The sequence below is a fragment of the Babylonia areolata genome, chromosome 25 (genome assembly GCF_041734735.1).
Source record: "Babylonia areolata isolate BAREFJ2019XMU chromosome 25, ASM4173473v1, whole genome shotgun sequence".
NCBI lineage: Eukaryota > Metazoa > Mollusca > Gastropoda > Neogastropoda > Buccinidae > Babylonia > Babylonia areolata.
This window is the reverse complement of record NC_134900.1, coordinates 31,572,370-31,590,079: the sequence shown is the minus strand read 5'-3', so window position 1 is coordinate 31,590,079 and position 17,710 is coordinate 31,572,370. Positions and strand designations below refer to the sequence as shown.

The window sequence follows — 17,710 nt, the reverse complement described above, 5'->3', positions numbered from 1 at the left end:
ATACACACAAAAGTATACACACACACATACACACACACTCACATACATACACACACGCACACACACAAACACACACACACACAAACACACACAAATGTAACAATAATAAACCCATCTGTACTGCACAAGGAAGGCAATGTAAAACAAAAATCAATTATATTCATATTTTGCCAACTCATAACTGCATGGCTACTTGCTTGTTTTTGTTGTGTTTTTTTTTGTTTTTGTTTTTCTCTCTACCAATGATGTGAAGTCAGTCCATGATGCATGACCACGGTCATCCAGTGTGCACCTTACCTTGTCCTCGTCCACCATCAGACTGACCAGTCTGTCCACATACTGCAGCAACACATCAGCCTGATTGGCCTCCCAGATTTTGGGGTCCTGTAGAGGTTGGTAACCTGGTATTGGGAATGTTCCACAGTTAAGGGCATTTGGCAAACATCTTTTTTTTTTTTCCTTTTTTTTTTTTTTTTTTTTTTACTAACTTTCAGCCCTTCTGACACCCACACTGACGCTGTGCTTGGGATTTTGGGGTGGATGTGGGACGGGGGGGTGGGGGGGAGGGGGGGGGGGTATTCAAAGACTTTGTTTTTGCTTTAATTTTCATTGCAGTTGTGCAATTTTCTTTCCCTCACATTCAGATCCCTATGCTGTTGTTTTTCTTCCTGCTTCATTTTCCAAGCAAAATGCCATTTTAAGTCTTTCCAAGAATGTAAAACAATATTTCTGTGATTGAAATGTTCATCATCTGGATAAAGTGAAAACTTGAAATCCGTTTCTCCTTGCAAAATAAGATTAAAAACACATTTTTCATGAAAAAAAAATGCATCATCTGCAGGCTGACTTCAGCTTCCCCTCACACTTGATATTAAGTCACACTTCTAACCTGTCAAATTTTGTTACTTGCGAAGCAGAAGACAATTGCAGGATGAAGTTAAACTAGCAAAGCTGAAATAGGAAATTTTTTTCCTAAAATTACGTTTGTCTAACATACTTCGTGCCTAGCCGCGAGTCCCCACTGCCAAGAGAGGACTTGCCACTCCCCCTTTTTCCTGCCTTGCGCTGGGACACCTCGGGAGGTGACGCTTGTACCCCTTTTCCCCCGGTCCCCTTCATGACCGTTGTAATGGTAGGAGTGCCGCCTCCGCGATCCGCGTCTAAAGATGCATCGTATGTGTAGTAAAACTAGAGTTTAAAACTTTCCATGTTGGCTCTTTTCAACTGCAGTAAAATAATCTATGAACACACCAGTACTTTAAATCACTCTGTTACTCATGTAACTGACACACCAAAGAAATGTTTCTGGCAGGAAACAGCAAATACATGTTTTACCTGTAGCGGGTGGAATATTTTACAAATCAGAACAGAACGTGCCAGTCTGGCATAAACATGCATGCGTGCACACACTCCCGTACACATACACATGAATGTATGCAAGCATGGCAACGCACGCTCACACACACACAAACCACAAACACACACGCACACATGTACACTCACGCACACACACACACACACACACACACACATTGCCAAAAGGATATCTGAGAGGCGTGGCACCAAAGTTGACCTGGACGTTCTCCCCCATGGAGAGACTGAAGGCAGGAAAGTAGGCGTAACCAGGCCCCGTCTTCACGTTCGTGAACGCTACACCCATGGAGTTGCCGTTTCTGACAGAACACAAAAACAAATCTCTTTTCTCTTGGAACACAACACTGTTTCTTTTCTCCATAAAATACAATAATGTGTTTCTTTTCTCCACAAAATACAATAATGTGTTTCTCATCTCCATAGACCACAGCAACGTTGTGGCTTTTCCCCATGGAACCCAACAACATTGTTTCTTTTCTCCATAGAACAATGTGTTTCTTTCTCCATAGAACAATGTGTTTCTTTTCCCTATAGAAAACGACAATAATTATGTTTTGTTTCTTCTCTAATGCTCACATTAAAATAAAATAAAAATCTTAACAAAATTATAATTTTTTTCTGTGAAGTCTATGTGTACATGCTATATGTCCATGCATACATGAAGTTTATGTGCATGTGTTGCATGGTGTGCATGTATGTGTGTATGTGTGTGTGCATGAAAAAACAAGAATATCCATAACATGCATGAAGTGACAGACTGTGTACATGTCTCTCTCCATGCATGACCAGGTTGTGGTGCAGGCTTTTTACATTTCTATGTATATCTGAGCATCCATGAGTGTGCATGCGCATGTGTGTGAGTAAGGGACGCAACCCACCTGAAAAACTCCACACATCCCTGGTCAAGGTCTAAGGCACAGCTGATGACATCCCCTGTTAACCAGGCCTGTAATCAGTCATCACACACACACACCGCACTATGTGGTACGAGAGCGAAAACAAAACAGTGCAAAGACAAGGAAACAAAAATGACAGAAAGTGCGCATAAAAAAGGTATATGCACTTCCATCCCTATCTGGAGAATAGGCGCTATGAAATTCTTCTTCTTCGTTCGCGGGCTACAACTCCCATGTTCACTCGCATATATACACGAGTGGGCTTTTACGTGTATGACCGTTTTTACCCCGCCATGTAGGCAGCCATACTCCGCTTTCGGGGGTGTGCATGCTGGGTATGTTCTTGTTTCCATAACCCACCAAACACTGACATGGATTACAGGATCTTTAACATGGTATTTGATCTTCTGCTTGCGTATACACACGAAGGGGGTTTAGGCACTAGCAAGTCTGCACATATATTGACCTGGGAGATTGTAAAAATCTCCACCCTTTACCCACCAGGCGCCGTCACCGTGATTCGAACCCGGGACCCTCAGATCGAAAGTCCAACGCTTTAACCATTAGGCTATGGCGCCCGTCGCTATGAAATTCATATTACTAATATTGTATTGTCTGTGTGAACTGAAAGGACAAGGAGAATGTGCAGAGGATGTGAGCTCTTGTGTTGTATGTTTTTGGATGAGCATCCAAATGACCCATTAAGCTGAAATTCTACAAGCAAAATCATAATTTTCAACAAAACAACGAAACTGTATTGCAGAAATATTATACCTCTTCAAGAGGCATGCCAGGATTATTACACAATTTTTTTTTTTTAAAGCTGTTCTCCATTTTTCTTAATTATCCTGCACACATGTATAAAAACTTTTGCGCTCAGAGACATGTGCAAAATCCATATACAAACATACACATAAGCATGCCAGTATATGTGCACAATAACTCACTCTCTCACCTCCCCATATTTGTAAGTTCTGACGTTCCATTTGCGCAGTCTGCTTCCGTCATAGGCATACGAATCTGGAGTGTCTCCCACTCCTTCCTGAAAACATTTCATTGTCACTTCATTCCTTTCAATTTCAATTGTATTGTATCATATCGTATTGTATTACTCTTTGTCAAAACAAATTTCTCTGTCTGAAATCCAGGCTGTTTTCCCCAAGGACAGCACATCGCTACAGTACAGGATGAGATAACTCCCAAGCAGGGGAAGATAACTCAAGTTTTTTTTTGAAAAAATACACAAATACTTTGAATATTTTGAAGAAGAAAATTCAAGTCTGTTTATTTTATTGGTGGAAACAGGCTTAAATTTTTGCAAATGTATTAGTCACAACAACCGTGTGTAGTTATGTTGTTTTCCTCCACTATCATGTTGTCTTTACATGAACACTATATATAAATACTCACACACACACACACACCAACATCCTCCTATCCACACACCCACAAACACTATTTTACAATATTTAAATAAAAAAGTTCACTGTAAACAATATTTCAGCTTGAAGCTTTCCTCTTGAGGATTTCATAGTAAATAAAAAAAAACCCAAAGTGAAGGTTTCAAGCCAAAATATTGGGGGGCAAGGCAAGGGGGAGGACACCCACTTCCAACACTACCCTGCCCTCTTCCTGTCGATGTACTTTGTACCATGTAATGGTCATCAGGATAACCAAAATCACACTTCCGTTGATCAACAGCATATGTTTTCTATCACATTTCCGTGTTGATATTTTCATCGTTTTCCAGCAATCAAACAAAATTCTAGCCACCCCCCTTCTCAGCTATAAGTCCTGGCAGCCATGTTGACATGCTCAACAACTGTTCACTTTACAAAACACAAAAACAACGTATCAAAATCAAGCCAAAACATGTTGAGATATCATTCAAAAACACTACAAGGCAGTCACAATTTGTAGGGAAGTAAGCGAAAAAGGAAATTTTCTATTTAATGCCAGAGAATCAACAGACAGACAGAAAATACGAAAAAAAACTTAGCCGTGTGAAGAGCACAGGAACAGGAGTCATGATGGCTGCCCGAAAAAGAGGGGGCTAGTCAGGGGGGCAAAGGGGAGGTAACCTACTTCTGGAAGGTTATCGGCCGTAGCTACTTTCGTTTTCTCCGCATAGGCGGATAGTAGTTTGCACAGGACAGGAATGTCAGACCCCTGCCAGAGTCTGCACTGGTGGGTAACGGTTAAGTATGTGTAATTATATGCATGTTCATAGAATGTATATTTATGTATGTTTGTGAATGTTCATGGAATTTATACTGCTGAAATAAAAGGCTTCAAACCATGCTTCCATACTGACCTCATGTGAGAAGCGACAGTTCAGTGTGCACCAACCCAGCTGCATGACTCCTTTGGATCCCAGCATCACTTCATATACCCACTTGCCTGCACACATGCATTACTTCATCACTTTTATCTGACTCCCATGAAAAACTTAATTCATAAAACATCACTTTGGTGATTTTGGTGGTGGTGGAGATTAAGGCTGTATGATGTCAGTGGTGGATTCAATATCACCAATGTAACAAAGTTTCTCTCTTGTCCAAACCTCAATACATGTCATCAACCATAATCATTAACAGTCATTCTGATCATGATAATAGCCAAAAAGGTACAACAATACTAGTACATCACACATCCATTCAAGTCTATGAGGTTTGGGGAGTGAATTCCAGCACCATCCACTTTTTTCCCCCCTAATATCAATCTTTTACATTTTCCCCTTCAATTTAATTTCTTTAAATTCCTATGTTAAAACAATGTATTGAGTGCTTGTCAACGTTAAATCAGATTGCTACACACACATATAAATTCAATTATTTACAATGTCCTTCACTCTTCATTCACCTCCTTAATGTATGGTAGAGATGACATCCAGGAGCAAGTGAAAAATAACAAAAACAAACAGGCCCAGAGGAAGACAGAAAACAAACAAAATAACACAGCACCAAATTACTAGACCCATGCTACTACCTACCTTTATAGACACATGAGTTTGCCTTCATGGTACTGAAGTTGGAATGACTGGCAGCCTAAAGAAAACCAAAACAAGAGAGTTATTTGATTAAAATGAACATACTTGCCAAACAAATCTCAGTTAGTACAGTTGCAAAACAAATCTAAGCCAGGCAGAAACAATTCACTTTACAAAATTCAAGAATTATACCCAAATATCCACTCTAGAAAATAACAAGCATACTTCAGCAACTGCATGTGCAATCTCAAGCAAGGACAGAATCAGTCACATACCATACCTGAATACAACACAAACATGAGTATTCATATACTCAATGTCAACACACACACACACACACACACACACACACACACAACATATTCATATATGCGCACCGCACACACAGCCAAACACAATTATACACAAACTATATATACAGATGTCAAAATACACACAACACACACACACACACAGAGAATACACACAAACACGCTCACTCACAGTTGCACACACTCATATTCATTCACACTAACTCACTCTCTCTCTCTCTCTCTCTCTCTCTCACACACACACACACACACACACACACACTTATACACAAACTATATTTTCAGATGTCAAAACACACATGACATTCACACGTGCGCACACACTCACACACACACACACACACACACACACACACACACACTGACCACCGATCACTCTCTACCCCCACCCTTTCACCCACCCCAAGTCTGTCAGGCTCCATAATGAGGGTGCCGATGTTGGAGAGGATGTCCAGAATGACCTCTGGCGGTCCTATCCGCCCGCTGTTGACCTGAGACGTGACACGGGAGGAGCCTGTTGAACCTGTAGAGCCTGTGGAGCCTGTCGCCCCTCGGCCTTCGGGGGTCGTCTCCTCCATCTTTCTGTCCAGGTAGGTAGCCAGGTTATGGAGGCTCAGGTTTTTCCTGGGGAGAAGCAATGTCAGAGTGAAACTTCAGTCCTGAATAGTGCTTGTACACACTCATGCACACAGTAAATACACAAAACACACAAAAAAAAAATAAAATAAAAATAAAAAAAATAAAAATACACAAAACACATATACATACATTCCTCAAAGTTGCTTCTGAGGAAAATCATTTTTCCACTAGGTGTGCTCGCATTTTTGACTCACTTGTGTGAACAAAGTGAGTCTATGTTTTAACCCTGTGTTCGGCTGTCTGTGTGTGTGTGTGTGTGTGTGTGTCTGTATGTATGTGTGTGTGTGTGTGTGTGTGTGTGTGTGTGTGTGTGTGTGTGTGTGTGTGTGTGTGTGTGTGTGTGTGTGTCTGAGTGTCCATGGTAAACTTTAACACTGCCATTTTCTCTAGAAATACTTTGTCAATACCAAATTTGGCTTAAAAATAGTAGTCACAGTCACAGTCACAGTCATACCAATAAGAGTTTTTAAGTCTCCCGAAGTAAGCCATGTTTCCCGTATCATTAAAGGTTCATTTTCTTGAGGCCATTTCCAGGATACTGAAAACACCATATTACCGCATCCCAGTTGCAGTAGCATTGACAATGCTAACTGAGTAGCCGGCGTGACCTCAATTTTCTTGTTCGGAATCAAATGGAAAGAAATACAAATTCTGGAGGTTGCCGGCCGTAGCTAGTTTCGTTTTCTCCACATAGGCAGGTAGTAGTTTGCACAGGACAGGAATCAGACCCCTGCCGGAGTCTGCGCTAGTGGGTCATGGTTAAGTATGTGTAATTAAAAGAGAAATTGAATCGACTGTGTCATACTTTCCCAGCGGGTGTAACTAAACTTGTACATCTATCTAGATCCAGAGAAAAACAGCTAAATGTTGCAGTGATTGCGGCGATAGCCGTGTCTTCTTTACTGCGAACTTTAAAAAATTCTTAATTGCCCTTAAAGACTTTTTAAATGCCCGAGATACACCAAAATGATATGATTTAAACAGCATTATCACTTCCAATACCGCAATCGATTTATCGCCCTTAAAAAAAGCATGCTTAAAAGTAAATTTTCTATCTAAAATTACATTTAAATAACATACTTAACCGTGACCCAACTAGTTTTTTTCATATTTTCTGTCTGTCTGTCAATTCTCTTCTTGTTTTTTGTCAAATTTTGTCTTGAACCAGGTCACATAATTATATGGTTCGATTGGGAGATCGGGCTAAAATTAATCCGCAATCGCAATCGATTCGCGGACACTCTGGGGCCGTCTGTTTCTGGCCCTCTCAACAACGCCAACCTGTCACTGCAATAGTGCGGTGAGTAAGACAATTTCTTCCCACTCGAACATGCCGGGTTCAAATCTGCGCTCAGGCCTTTTTTTTTCCCCTTTTTTCTTTTTTAACACGAAACTTTAATACAGCAAATACAGAACACGTTTTAATGACTGAATTTATTTTTCTTTTTTAAGTGTATCACAAGTGAGTCTTGCCTCTCTTGTTCTCTTTCTTTTTGCAGGTTTTATCTTTATTCTATACAACTACTTTCCAGTATAACGTAAAAAAGATTACTAAAAAAAAATTATTTCAGCACTTGCAAACACCAGTGACTGGTGCCAGTATCCACTCTGTTGGAATGTTTCACAAACAAGTCCACTGTCTCAGCTGCCATAACTAAGCCAAGTGGTTAGCACTGTGGACAAGACAGAGAATGTGGACCAGTTCAAGCCCAATCAGAGGCATCTCACTGTGGGATTCTCCAATCCATGGCCAGCACCTACCCAATACTGTGCTATGGACTCAAACTGGATCAGGGAGACTGGGACCAACGCACTAACACAGCAATAAAAAGGATCACTGTGTGAACCAAAATGTTTTCTAATAATTAGTGTAATAATCTACCAGTCCTCATCAAGTGTTACAAAAATACAAGAAAAACATGCGACTTTTTTTTCTTTCTTTTTTTTTTTGTGACTATAAAAATTTTTCCAATAAGTCCAAGCTTAAGTAACCAAATAAGAACAGCTTGTATGAGTTAAAGAAAATTGTATTGAAATAACTAATTCTATTACCCTTTTTTTTTCTTTTTTTTTTGGTCACACAGATTTCTCTGCATAAAACTTGGGCTGCTCCCCAGGGAAAGCCCACACCACAGTGCAGTGCTACCCATATCGTTATTTCTTTTTTCTGCAGACCTACAAGTTTATTTTGCTAAGAAATTCCGATTCTTTCATAGAATTTTGCCAGAGACAGCACCTTTGTTGCCGTGGTTTCCTGTAAGTGCATAAAGCGCATTTTGATAAGGCACAGGCCAAGACCAAAGTGATGTGATAATCTATGAGGCGACTTATTGACAAAGAAATTAAAAATGACTTTTACTTACTCAGGCGCCTTCCCTGGGGCCGAGGCACCACTAGACTCCCCAGAAGCTTCACCGTCTTCTATGAACACTTGCTGGAAGAGACTGGACAGGTCTGCATCTGAAGCAAGATTCCGGCAGAAAACATTATAATTCTCTTCGTTAAAAATTCTACTTTACTGATTATAATATTCACGCAAATATCATATTTTGTGCGCATCTCTATATTCTGAAAGACTGATGGTTATAAATTTACAAAATCCTGTCACACTGACACAAATCTTATCAACTTAACCACTGAAGATGCTGATTAAGCGTAACTAAACTCTGCAGCTTTAAACTTGGTGAATGTGCTGTTCAAAAGAAATCCACAAGAGTAGAGCAAACCCTGGGCCTTCCTAAAAACAGACTAAAGAAATATGCTGGCTGTACCCTCGACTGAAAGCTAACTGGATTTGGAAAGATGCCAAACTGAGTGTGCATGCATGCATGCATGTGTTGAGACCTTTCCTGTCAGTTGGATGTGTGCAATGTTTGTATTTGATTGTATGTCTCACTCTGTGTGTTTGTGCGTGTGCATGTGTGTGTGCTTGTGGAGATGGTTTGTATAAGAGTATTAGACTTACTTCTCTTTCTATAGGGTTAAAACAGGAATGTTTCATGGTTTATGATTGGTTACTACATACTCCAGAAATGTGTCATCATAAGTGACACTACAATTAAACTTCATTCAGCCTGCATTGAATATTTCCATGCCTACTATCTAAACCAGAGAAGGAACACAAAAGATGGGACCTTGGCAAGTGTATGTTTGAGACAAGGGATGGGTGAGAGCTGGGTACGTGTGTGTGTGTGTGTGTGTGTGTGTGTGTGTATGTACAAAAAATAAAGTATAAATTATCTGCTCCTTTATTTCCTTCCTGTACAATGAATACAGACTTTTCACATCTCCAAATGTGTGTGTGTGTGTGTGTGTGTGTGTGTGTGTTATGTAGAGTGAGTGTACATGACTATGTGCATGTCTGCAAGTTTATTAACCATGTGAGAAAAGATTATGCAAAGTAACAGGCAATGGCACTTGGCGGCTGTGTTGGAAATACACATAGTTCTGTTTGTGCTTGTCACATACCAAATTTGCTTTTACTACAAGCTTAATAATCAAAAGTAAATGTAACCTGTGTGTGCAAACTATGAATTATTTATATACATGAGCGCACATGTTCTTAATATGTGTACAGTGAAACTCGCCAGTGACTAGTGTATGTTATACATGATATAGGGTGTCTGTACGTACAACAGTCCACATGTATGTGTGCAACACTGGGGAAAAGTAAACTGTGGCAAACTGTTGCCAAATGAAAAGTTAAATCTTTCATCCAATCTGCCTGGTCCATTCTTGTCCCCATGGTTAACCCAGTTTTTCTGATGCTGAATCCTGGTATCTTTTAACACTAAGAATGCAACCATCCAATGGGTGCACTTGAGAAAGGATAAGCATCCCCCAAAACTAACACATGTGACAGACGAAACTATATACTATGTAGCAATTCCGCAAAATTGTCTATTACGTTATGTCAACTTCTAACTGTTTTTGTTGTTGTTTCCCAGTCCTTGACTAATCAAAGCCTCAGTCGAATGGTATTTCGTTAACAAGTGTGGGCAGCATGACAAACCTCTGTGATCCGTCAGCCCTTGGTTATAACCTCTAGAACGCGGTTTGCTCTGAGAGAAGTCTCGTTCTTTCTTTTCAGCCATTATTGACAAAGGCTTGGTGAATTATCTTTCAGACATTTGTACAAAGTTGAAACACTCAGTCTGCTTGTTGTGGACAGTCGCCATGAAGTAGGCCCGCACACGGCAATATCCTCTGCTGAAAAAAAAAGAGGTGCAAAGAATAGTGCACAACCAAAAATATAACTAGAAAATTGAAACTTTAAAATTTTCAGGGGAGGAGTATTCTTGGGGTTATCTAATTAATGCTCTTCCTTCTTTTTTTCTTTTTTTTAACGCGCTGTCATGAGGGCTTTTTTTTTCTTCTTCTTCTTCTTTTTATCCCGTTGAATATACAAACAAAAGACTGCACAAGCAGTTGTCCTCTCCTTGCACAGCAGACACGACAATGGGTACTCGCACGGCCTTTTCAAAAACAAAACAATAGAATTTGTCTTCATGTTTCATAACGGGTTTGGCATCAACTGTGGGCAAAGGATGAATTCAAAGGACTCCTCTAGTCTTCAGTTCCAAAAGAACAGAAAGTAGCTATCAATTCTCCCCGTTATGTAAAAAAACAAAAAACAAATACAAACTAAACGAAAAGAAAAAAAAGAGATCAGTCTTCTTCTTCTTCTTTCCCTTCTCTACCGCCTTCACCATAGTGAACATTCTGTAGATTATAAGGGGGGTTGCCTGTTGTTTGAGTCACTTGTGGTACAGTTTGCTGGTTCCGAGGATGCTGGGGGATGGGCCGGGATGGGTGGGGGGTGGGGAGCTGGGGGCGGTGGGCGGGGTTGGGGGACGGGATCAAATTTTGGACTTGAAGCCTTCCAGGGTGGGGCTGAGGACAACCTCAGCTGTTCCAATCGGATATTGTCCTGGGGAAGAAGGACTTCTGTCATAGAATCCTGCAGTTGGGGGGATGATACGTTGCTGGATGCGACCATCGGGTTCCTTTGGGTGCAGAGGGGTTTTGGGAGGGTTTGTGGCACGTGTTGATGATGAGGCTTCCGTTGTGGAATTTGTAGAAGTTCATCAGCCGCGCCCTTCTCCTTCGCTCTGTGAGGGGGGACCACTGAAGGGTCTCCAGCATAATTATCTTGTACACTGCAGGTTTTCCGATGTTGATGGGTGACCCAGCGGGCAGCTCGGCGTTGGACTGTTTCCAGTTAATTTCTTGATGTCATTATCTCCGTATATAGGGGTCCCACACAGAGCTGGCATATCATTCAAGGGTTGGGCGGACAAGTGATAAGTAGGCTTGCTGCTTGATGTGCTGGGATCCTACCTTCAGGTTCCTTCTCAGTAGGCCAAGAGTCTTGTTGGCACGGTTGGAGACATCGGAGATGTGTGGGCTCCAACTGAGGTCAGAAGTGATGGTCACGCCAAGGTACTTAGACCTGCTGACTGTATCGAGGGTGTGGCCTCTGAGAGTGTAGTTTGTAGGTAGGGGGTTCCTCTTCCGGTTCACTCGCAGTGTCTGGCATTTGTCTGGATGAAAGCTCATGAGCCACCTCTGCTCCCACTCTGCGAGGCGGTCGAGATCCTTCTGGAGAGCTTGCTGGTCGCTAGGGGAGGAGACAGTTTTGTGGCACAGAGTGTCATCAGCAAAGAGACGAGCAGTGGAGGACAGTCCAGTCGGCATGTCATTGATGTAAAGTAAAAATAGGCTAGGCCCAAGAACAGAGCCTTGGGGGACTTCAGACTTCACAGGAACAGGACTGGAAGTAGCTCCATCCACCACAACTGACTGCTGTTTATCCGAGAGGAAGTTCTTTATCCAGGTGTGTATTTTTCCTGTGATGCCCATGGAATGGAGCTTGTGGAGCGGGAGGGAGTGACAGACCTTGCCAAACGCCTCGGAAAAATCCATAATGAGAGTGTCTGTTTTCCAACCTCAAGATTTACGGATAGCTCGTCTACAAGTCCAATGAGCTGGCTTTCACAGGAGCGCTAACGTCTGTATCTGTGCTGTGCTTCGGTGATAACACCATTCTCCTCAGCGAAGTTCATGACGGTACTCACGCGTAATAATGCGCTCCATTACTTTGCACGGTATGCTGGTCAGAGAGATAGGAAGGCCGGTGGTTTTCTGAGCGGTAGCGCTCACCTTTCTTGAAGACTGGGGTAACATTGGCAGTTCTCCAGTCCTTTGGTACTATGCCCGTGCTGAGGGAGCTCTGGTAGAGGAGTGTGAAGGCAGGGGCTAGTTCTTCAGCAAGCTCTCGCAGTAGTCTTGGGCTAATACCATCTGGGCCGAGAGCTTTGCTCGGATTCAGGTCCTTGAAGAGCTTGGTCACTCCTGCTGCTGTGACTCCAGTCAGTTGAAATTTAGTGGCTAAATTGAAAACTGTCACCTATTCAATGAAATATGTTCGAGAACAATGGTTCATTGAACTATGAAGTTTAGCAACTACTTACATAACCCTTGATTTGATATTGCAGTGCGCACCGACATAGTCTCGCACTTTTTTTTCTTCTTGTGTGTGTGTGTGTGTGTGTGTGTGTGTGTGTGTGTGTGTGTGTGAGAGAGAGAGAGAGAGAGAGTTAATTTGACCAAAAAAAGAAGAAAAAAAAAGAAAAAAAGAGATTAGAAATACAACATGATTAAGTGTTTACTGATAGTTTTTGTCTTTGTCATTTGTCACTTCATGTAATTTGATGCCCTGTGCAAAAAATGAAGTTATAAAATGGGCCAGGTTTTTTCTGTCTTATACCTCCTTTTCAGCCCTTCGGGACGTATTTATTTCACTCCAGGCCCCTCAGTCCACTCCCTCCCCCTCCCGCCCCCCACTGTGCCCAAGTGCACACCCCCTTTTGGTGGCAGTTGCGTTGAACTAATATCCATTTCTCCTCATTTCAATTTTGTTCATTCCAAAAACTCACAAGACATCCCATCTCTTTTATTTATTTATTTTGAAATTTTTACAGTCGACAAAACTCACCGTTATGTGCGTGCATGTATGCGTGAGGATCTGTGCATAGTGTGTGTCTACATGAGGTGTTTACTCAGTCAGGTTCTACGACGAAACAGCGGTTTGTATCATCCCGACACCGGCGGGAGACTTGGGGTAGTGTAATGATCGAGTAGGTGTTGACCTACGTACTCATCAATTGAATAACGGAGAAGAACGGCGGTGACTGAATCGAGTTTCAGTGTCAGTTTCTCAAGGAGGAGTCACGGCTGTGTCCATAAATCATTGCACCCACGGACGGATATATCTATTTATCGGTTCGTGGTCACATCACATCTGTCTGTCTGTTTGGCCGCGGATGCCTGACCACGGCAGCAGCATACTCCAACAGGGTTTGTCAGGCCTTAAGTGCACTGTACTGTATATCTGTGTACCTATAACTGAAAGTGGATTTGTTCCACTGACAAACTTTTGCCAGAGAGGCGGACAACCCTTTTGTTGCCGTAGGGCGCCGTTCTTTTTCAGTGTACCATGTGCAGTGCTGTACACGGCCGGGACCCGAATGACAAGACGCTCAGCCGGAGAAAGGGCGTGCCGGTGAGCGGGAATAGATCCTGGAGAGTTCCGTGTTTACATGACGTATAGAGGCGCGTCACGTGGTGTGAATCCTCGAAGTTGACTGGTTCTCCTTCACGTCGAGCAACACGGGCCATCGAGAGAGGCAGAAAGAGGAAAAAGCAGGCTTCGTTTTTTCGACCCAGACCTTCACAAACACTGTAATCATGGCAGATAAGAATCTTAACCATTCTGCCACCATCCTCCTCCTCAGCCATGGTGGGTGACAAAACACAGTAAAAATGACTGAACATGCAAACCCGCCATCGTACAGTCGGTAGCCGCGGCCGCGGTGTCCGACTCAGTCTTCAGTCCTGACAGTGGTTTCTACAATACCAAACATTGAACACTACGAAATTGATTCAGCAGCAGCAGCGGCATTGTCGGGTTTCCCATCACTGAAGTTGACGGTGGCTCCGTCAGTAGTGTCATAATGACCAAACCGGTTTGTTACTAATTCCCTGTGTCAGTTGTGTTGACTTGTGCGACAGAACTCAGTTGAGGATTTGCACCGTGGGTGTGGCCGTCTGCACTGATGCTCACTGAGACTGCCTAAAAGCAGGACAAAACAAAACTGAAAAAAAAAGATATAAGAAGCAAAATGCACACAGAAACTGAAAAAAAAAAGACTTAATAGGGAGCAAGCGTGCCAGTGCCGCAGGCTCACGGGCTGAGACGCGCGCGCACGCTGCGGCACTGATGTACACCGGCCGCACACACACACACACACACACACACACACACACACACACACACACACACACTGACTCGACGAGTTCTTATACTGAGGATGGCACCTGAACAAAACAGAAGGAAAAATTGAATCAGATTTTGACTGATAGGCTTTGGCACTGAAGAAAGAACTATACATTCACGCACCGCGCGTGTACGTACACACATGACGCACGCGCACGCACACTCGTCACACATACACACACTGCACACAAACCTACACACCCGCACGCACGCACGCACGCACGCACATCACACATCATGCACGCACACGCACACATCAGTAACACACACCAGGCTCACGCGTGCACACACACACAAACCTTAACTGAGGTTTCATGACAATAAAATCTATTCTATTCTATTCATGAACACACACACACGCACACACACACACTGACACACACGCACGCACGCACGCGCGCGCGCGCGCATTCCCTGTTAAATCTAATACACACACACTCAAACTATGTATGTGCGCGCCCGGCGGGCCAAGCACAATGCACGCGGCACACACATTGCATGCGCGCAAAGCCACTCAGTGACGCGCGCGCGCACACACCCACACACACGCACTGGCATGCGCGCACACGCACACACACACACACACACACGCACGGCCGGCACACACACACACACACACACCGTGACATACACACACTGACCGCACACACATCGGGACATACTAAGAGTTCTTATCAGTAGGGTGGGACCTGAATTGAATGAAGACAGAAATGATTGACTGGGCTTCGGCAAGAAATAAATACACTTACGCGCAGCGCGTGAGCTTTCAGTTCACCCACACACATACACACACATACACACAAACACACACCGTGCACACTCAGTGGCCGCGACACACACACTGACACCACACACAGGCACACACATACACACACGCACGCACGCACACACACACACACACACACAGTGTGTGTGTGTGTATGTGTGTGTGTGTGTGTGTGTGTGTGTGTGTGAGTGAGAATGTGAGAGAGAGTGAGTGTGTGTGTGTGTGTGTGTGTGTGTGTGTGTGTGTGTGTGTGTACTTAATACTGGATTTTGGAAGAGAAAAGTAGATTTCCGATCTACCTGATTGTTACGTATTGTCGGCATTGTCGGCATTGATACAGTTCAGTTTAGTGTACTGAGTAGTCACAAATTACCCCTAGACTGGTAAAGGCCATGATATTCCACTGACGTGAACTAGTTGCGGAACTTGATACCGTAACTGTCGCAATTGAAGACGGATTTCATTTTATTACGAAATGCCCGAAATTTGCAGTTCTTCATGAGTACAAACCGAAATAAGTTTCTTTAATTTTTGCACTGAATTTGCTGAAAGCAGGAAGGAGAGCGTGTTTCAAGTGAAAGTTGGGAAATTTCCATTGACGTTACTTTATACATGCCACAAAACTGGGGCCAAAAGATTAGATATTCTTTTTCTCAAGTTCTTCGTCATGTGTTAATTTTGTTGTCTTCAGTTTAACTTCTTTCCACTTGAAGTGATATTAGACGAAAAAAACCCCAAACGAACAAACAAACAAACAAAAAAACAACAACCGGAGGCGGTAGGGGTTGTGGGAGGTGGAGGGGGAAGAAGTGTGTGCCAGTGTGTATGTGGAAGGTGAATAGGGAGAGACAACACTAGGGGAAAATGGAAACGTTTCTTCTTGTGTGTAGTTTTCTAAAGTACATGAAATTTGACGTATTGTGTTGTTTATAAAATCGAGTGGTTAGAGCAGTTTTCTGGACAGAGTGCAAAATAAGTTTAGATCTATTGTTAACACATTATCAAGGTCGTCTGCTTCAGGCCATCATTTTAGTACAGTTGCTGTGTGTATATTGCTTCTGTGCCCTTTTTTTTTTCTCTCTCTCTCCTGGATGACGGGTATGAACAAAAAAATAAAAATAGAACTTATTTGCATACAATCAGCCGATCTGTTTTCCTCTTTTGTTTTTCTCAAATGAAAGATTGTGTTTCACAGTTGAAAATCTCTAGAATTTTATCAGGAAAATTTGTTCACTGTTGAAGCTCATCTCATTATTCTCTTCCGATAATTATACATCCTGTATCCTTACGCTGAGGAAGTGGCCATTTTGGACTCCGTGCCCGGCGTCGTTGGTGGGTGTATCTCGGTCTGACACAACAGCGATCAACAACCCAACCTGCAAACATGGATGAGAAATACGATGTCATCGTTCTTGGAACCGGACTAAAGGTAGCTGTCAAATACATTTTTATATTACGTTTCTTCCCTTGATCAGCCATCTGTTGACTGTTGTGAAGTGATGTGACACAATTCGCAGTTGCTAGCAGATGATGTGGATCTATTTTGCATCAGCCATCGCGAAGTGACGAACGCATTCGATCAGTCGATGTGCAGACGACACGTTTGCTAGAAATTTGGAAAGGCGTGCGCCGCTAGCTCAGTATTACCTTTGTGGGACGTAGTTGTGTTTTTTAACATTGTTAAGGTAGTGATGCCACTTGCAGGGTAGCTGGTGACAGGTCTTCAGTCCATTCTACATTCTTAAACGTTAACATATGAGTAGACTGTAGTGTACCATAATAATAATTATAGAGAAGATTTCATACCAATTTAGGATTAGTAAAGAACCGAAACACGCCTCCCCACGCCCCCGCAACCCTCCGCCCCCTCGCCCCCCCTCCACACACAAAGAAAACATAACAAAAAAACGGCAGGAATAGTGTATTTAATTTTAAGACAAAGGTATGATATTATGTCAGTCATTACTTGCACAATCCTTCAGGTAGCATACAGGTAAATGAGGTGTTCAGAGAAACAAACCCAGACTTTGCCAAGGCCAAAATCTTGAACATATTTTTTTCCCCACAAGTTATGACAGTAACATGAGTATGAGCAATGTTGTACTTATTTTGATAGTCTTTGTATTGAGTTGATGGATGATAAATGACAGCATATGTATCTCATGAGTCATATATCTGTTGTGATTTGTGTCTTTGATTGGTTTGTTTGTTGATTATGTAACTATGTTGTTGTTTTTGTAGATAGAGTGGGGTCAAGTCTGTTTTGTTCCTTTCCAGTCTACAGTTTTGGTAGATGTGGGTTTCTTGTTTATTAAGTAACTTAGCACATGGATGTAGCTGATGTACTGCATCATTAAAGTAGTAGCCTTGTTTCTTCAGTGAACAGGACATCGCTCA

General features: G+C 42.5%; 2 protein-coding genes across 3 annotated transcripts in view; one reads left to right on the top strand and one right to left on the bottom strand.

Moving 5' to 3' along the window:
• The window catches only part of LOC143299456 (E3 ubiquitin-protein ligase RNF123-like), a 61,132-nt gene extending 50,725 nt beyond the window's left edge, over window positions 1–10,407 (bottom strand). For both annotated transcript variants that reach the window (XM_076612668.1, XM_076612669.1), the window contains exons 1-9: window positions 10,222–10,407; window positions 8,573–8,669; window positions 5,972–6,194; window positions 5,263–5,317; window positions 4,585–4,670; window positions 3,226–3,312; window positions 2,253–2,320; window positions 1,548–1,673; window positions 298–415 (exon numbers count right to left, since the gene is read on the bottom strand). In XM_076612668.1, the coding sequence (XP_076468783.1) occupies window positions 298–415; window positions 1,548–1,673; window positions 2,253–2,320; window positions 3,226–3,312; window positions 4,585–4,670; window positions 5,263–5,317; window positions 5,972–6,194; window positions 8,573–8,669; window positions 10,222–10,303 (942 nt within the window). In that variant the 5' untranslated portion in view covers window positions 10,304–10,407. The remainder of the gene's footprint in view (window positions 1–297; window positions 416–1,547; window positions 1,674–2,252; window positions 2,321–3,225; window positions 3,313–4,584; window positions 4,671–5,262; window positions 5,318–5,971; window positions 6,195–8,572; window positions 8,670–10,221) is intronic.
• A 6,041-nt stretch (window positions 10,408–16,448) lies between these two features.
• LOC143299402 (rab GDP dissociation inhibitor beta-like) overlaps window positions 16,449–17,710 on the top strand; it is a 15,971-nt gene continuing 14,709 nt past the window's right edge. Inside the window, exon 1 of the mRNA XM_076612583.1 lies at window positions 16,449–16,742. Within this exon, the coding sequence (XP_076468698.1) occupies window positions 16,698–16,742 (45 nt within the window). The 5' untranslated portion in view covers window positions 16,449–16,697. The remainder of the gene's footprint in view (window positions 16,743–17,710) is intronic.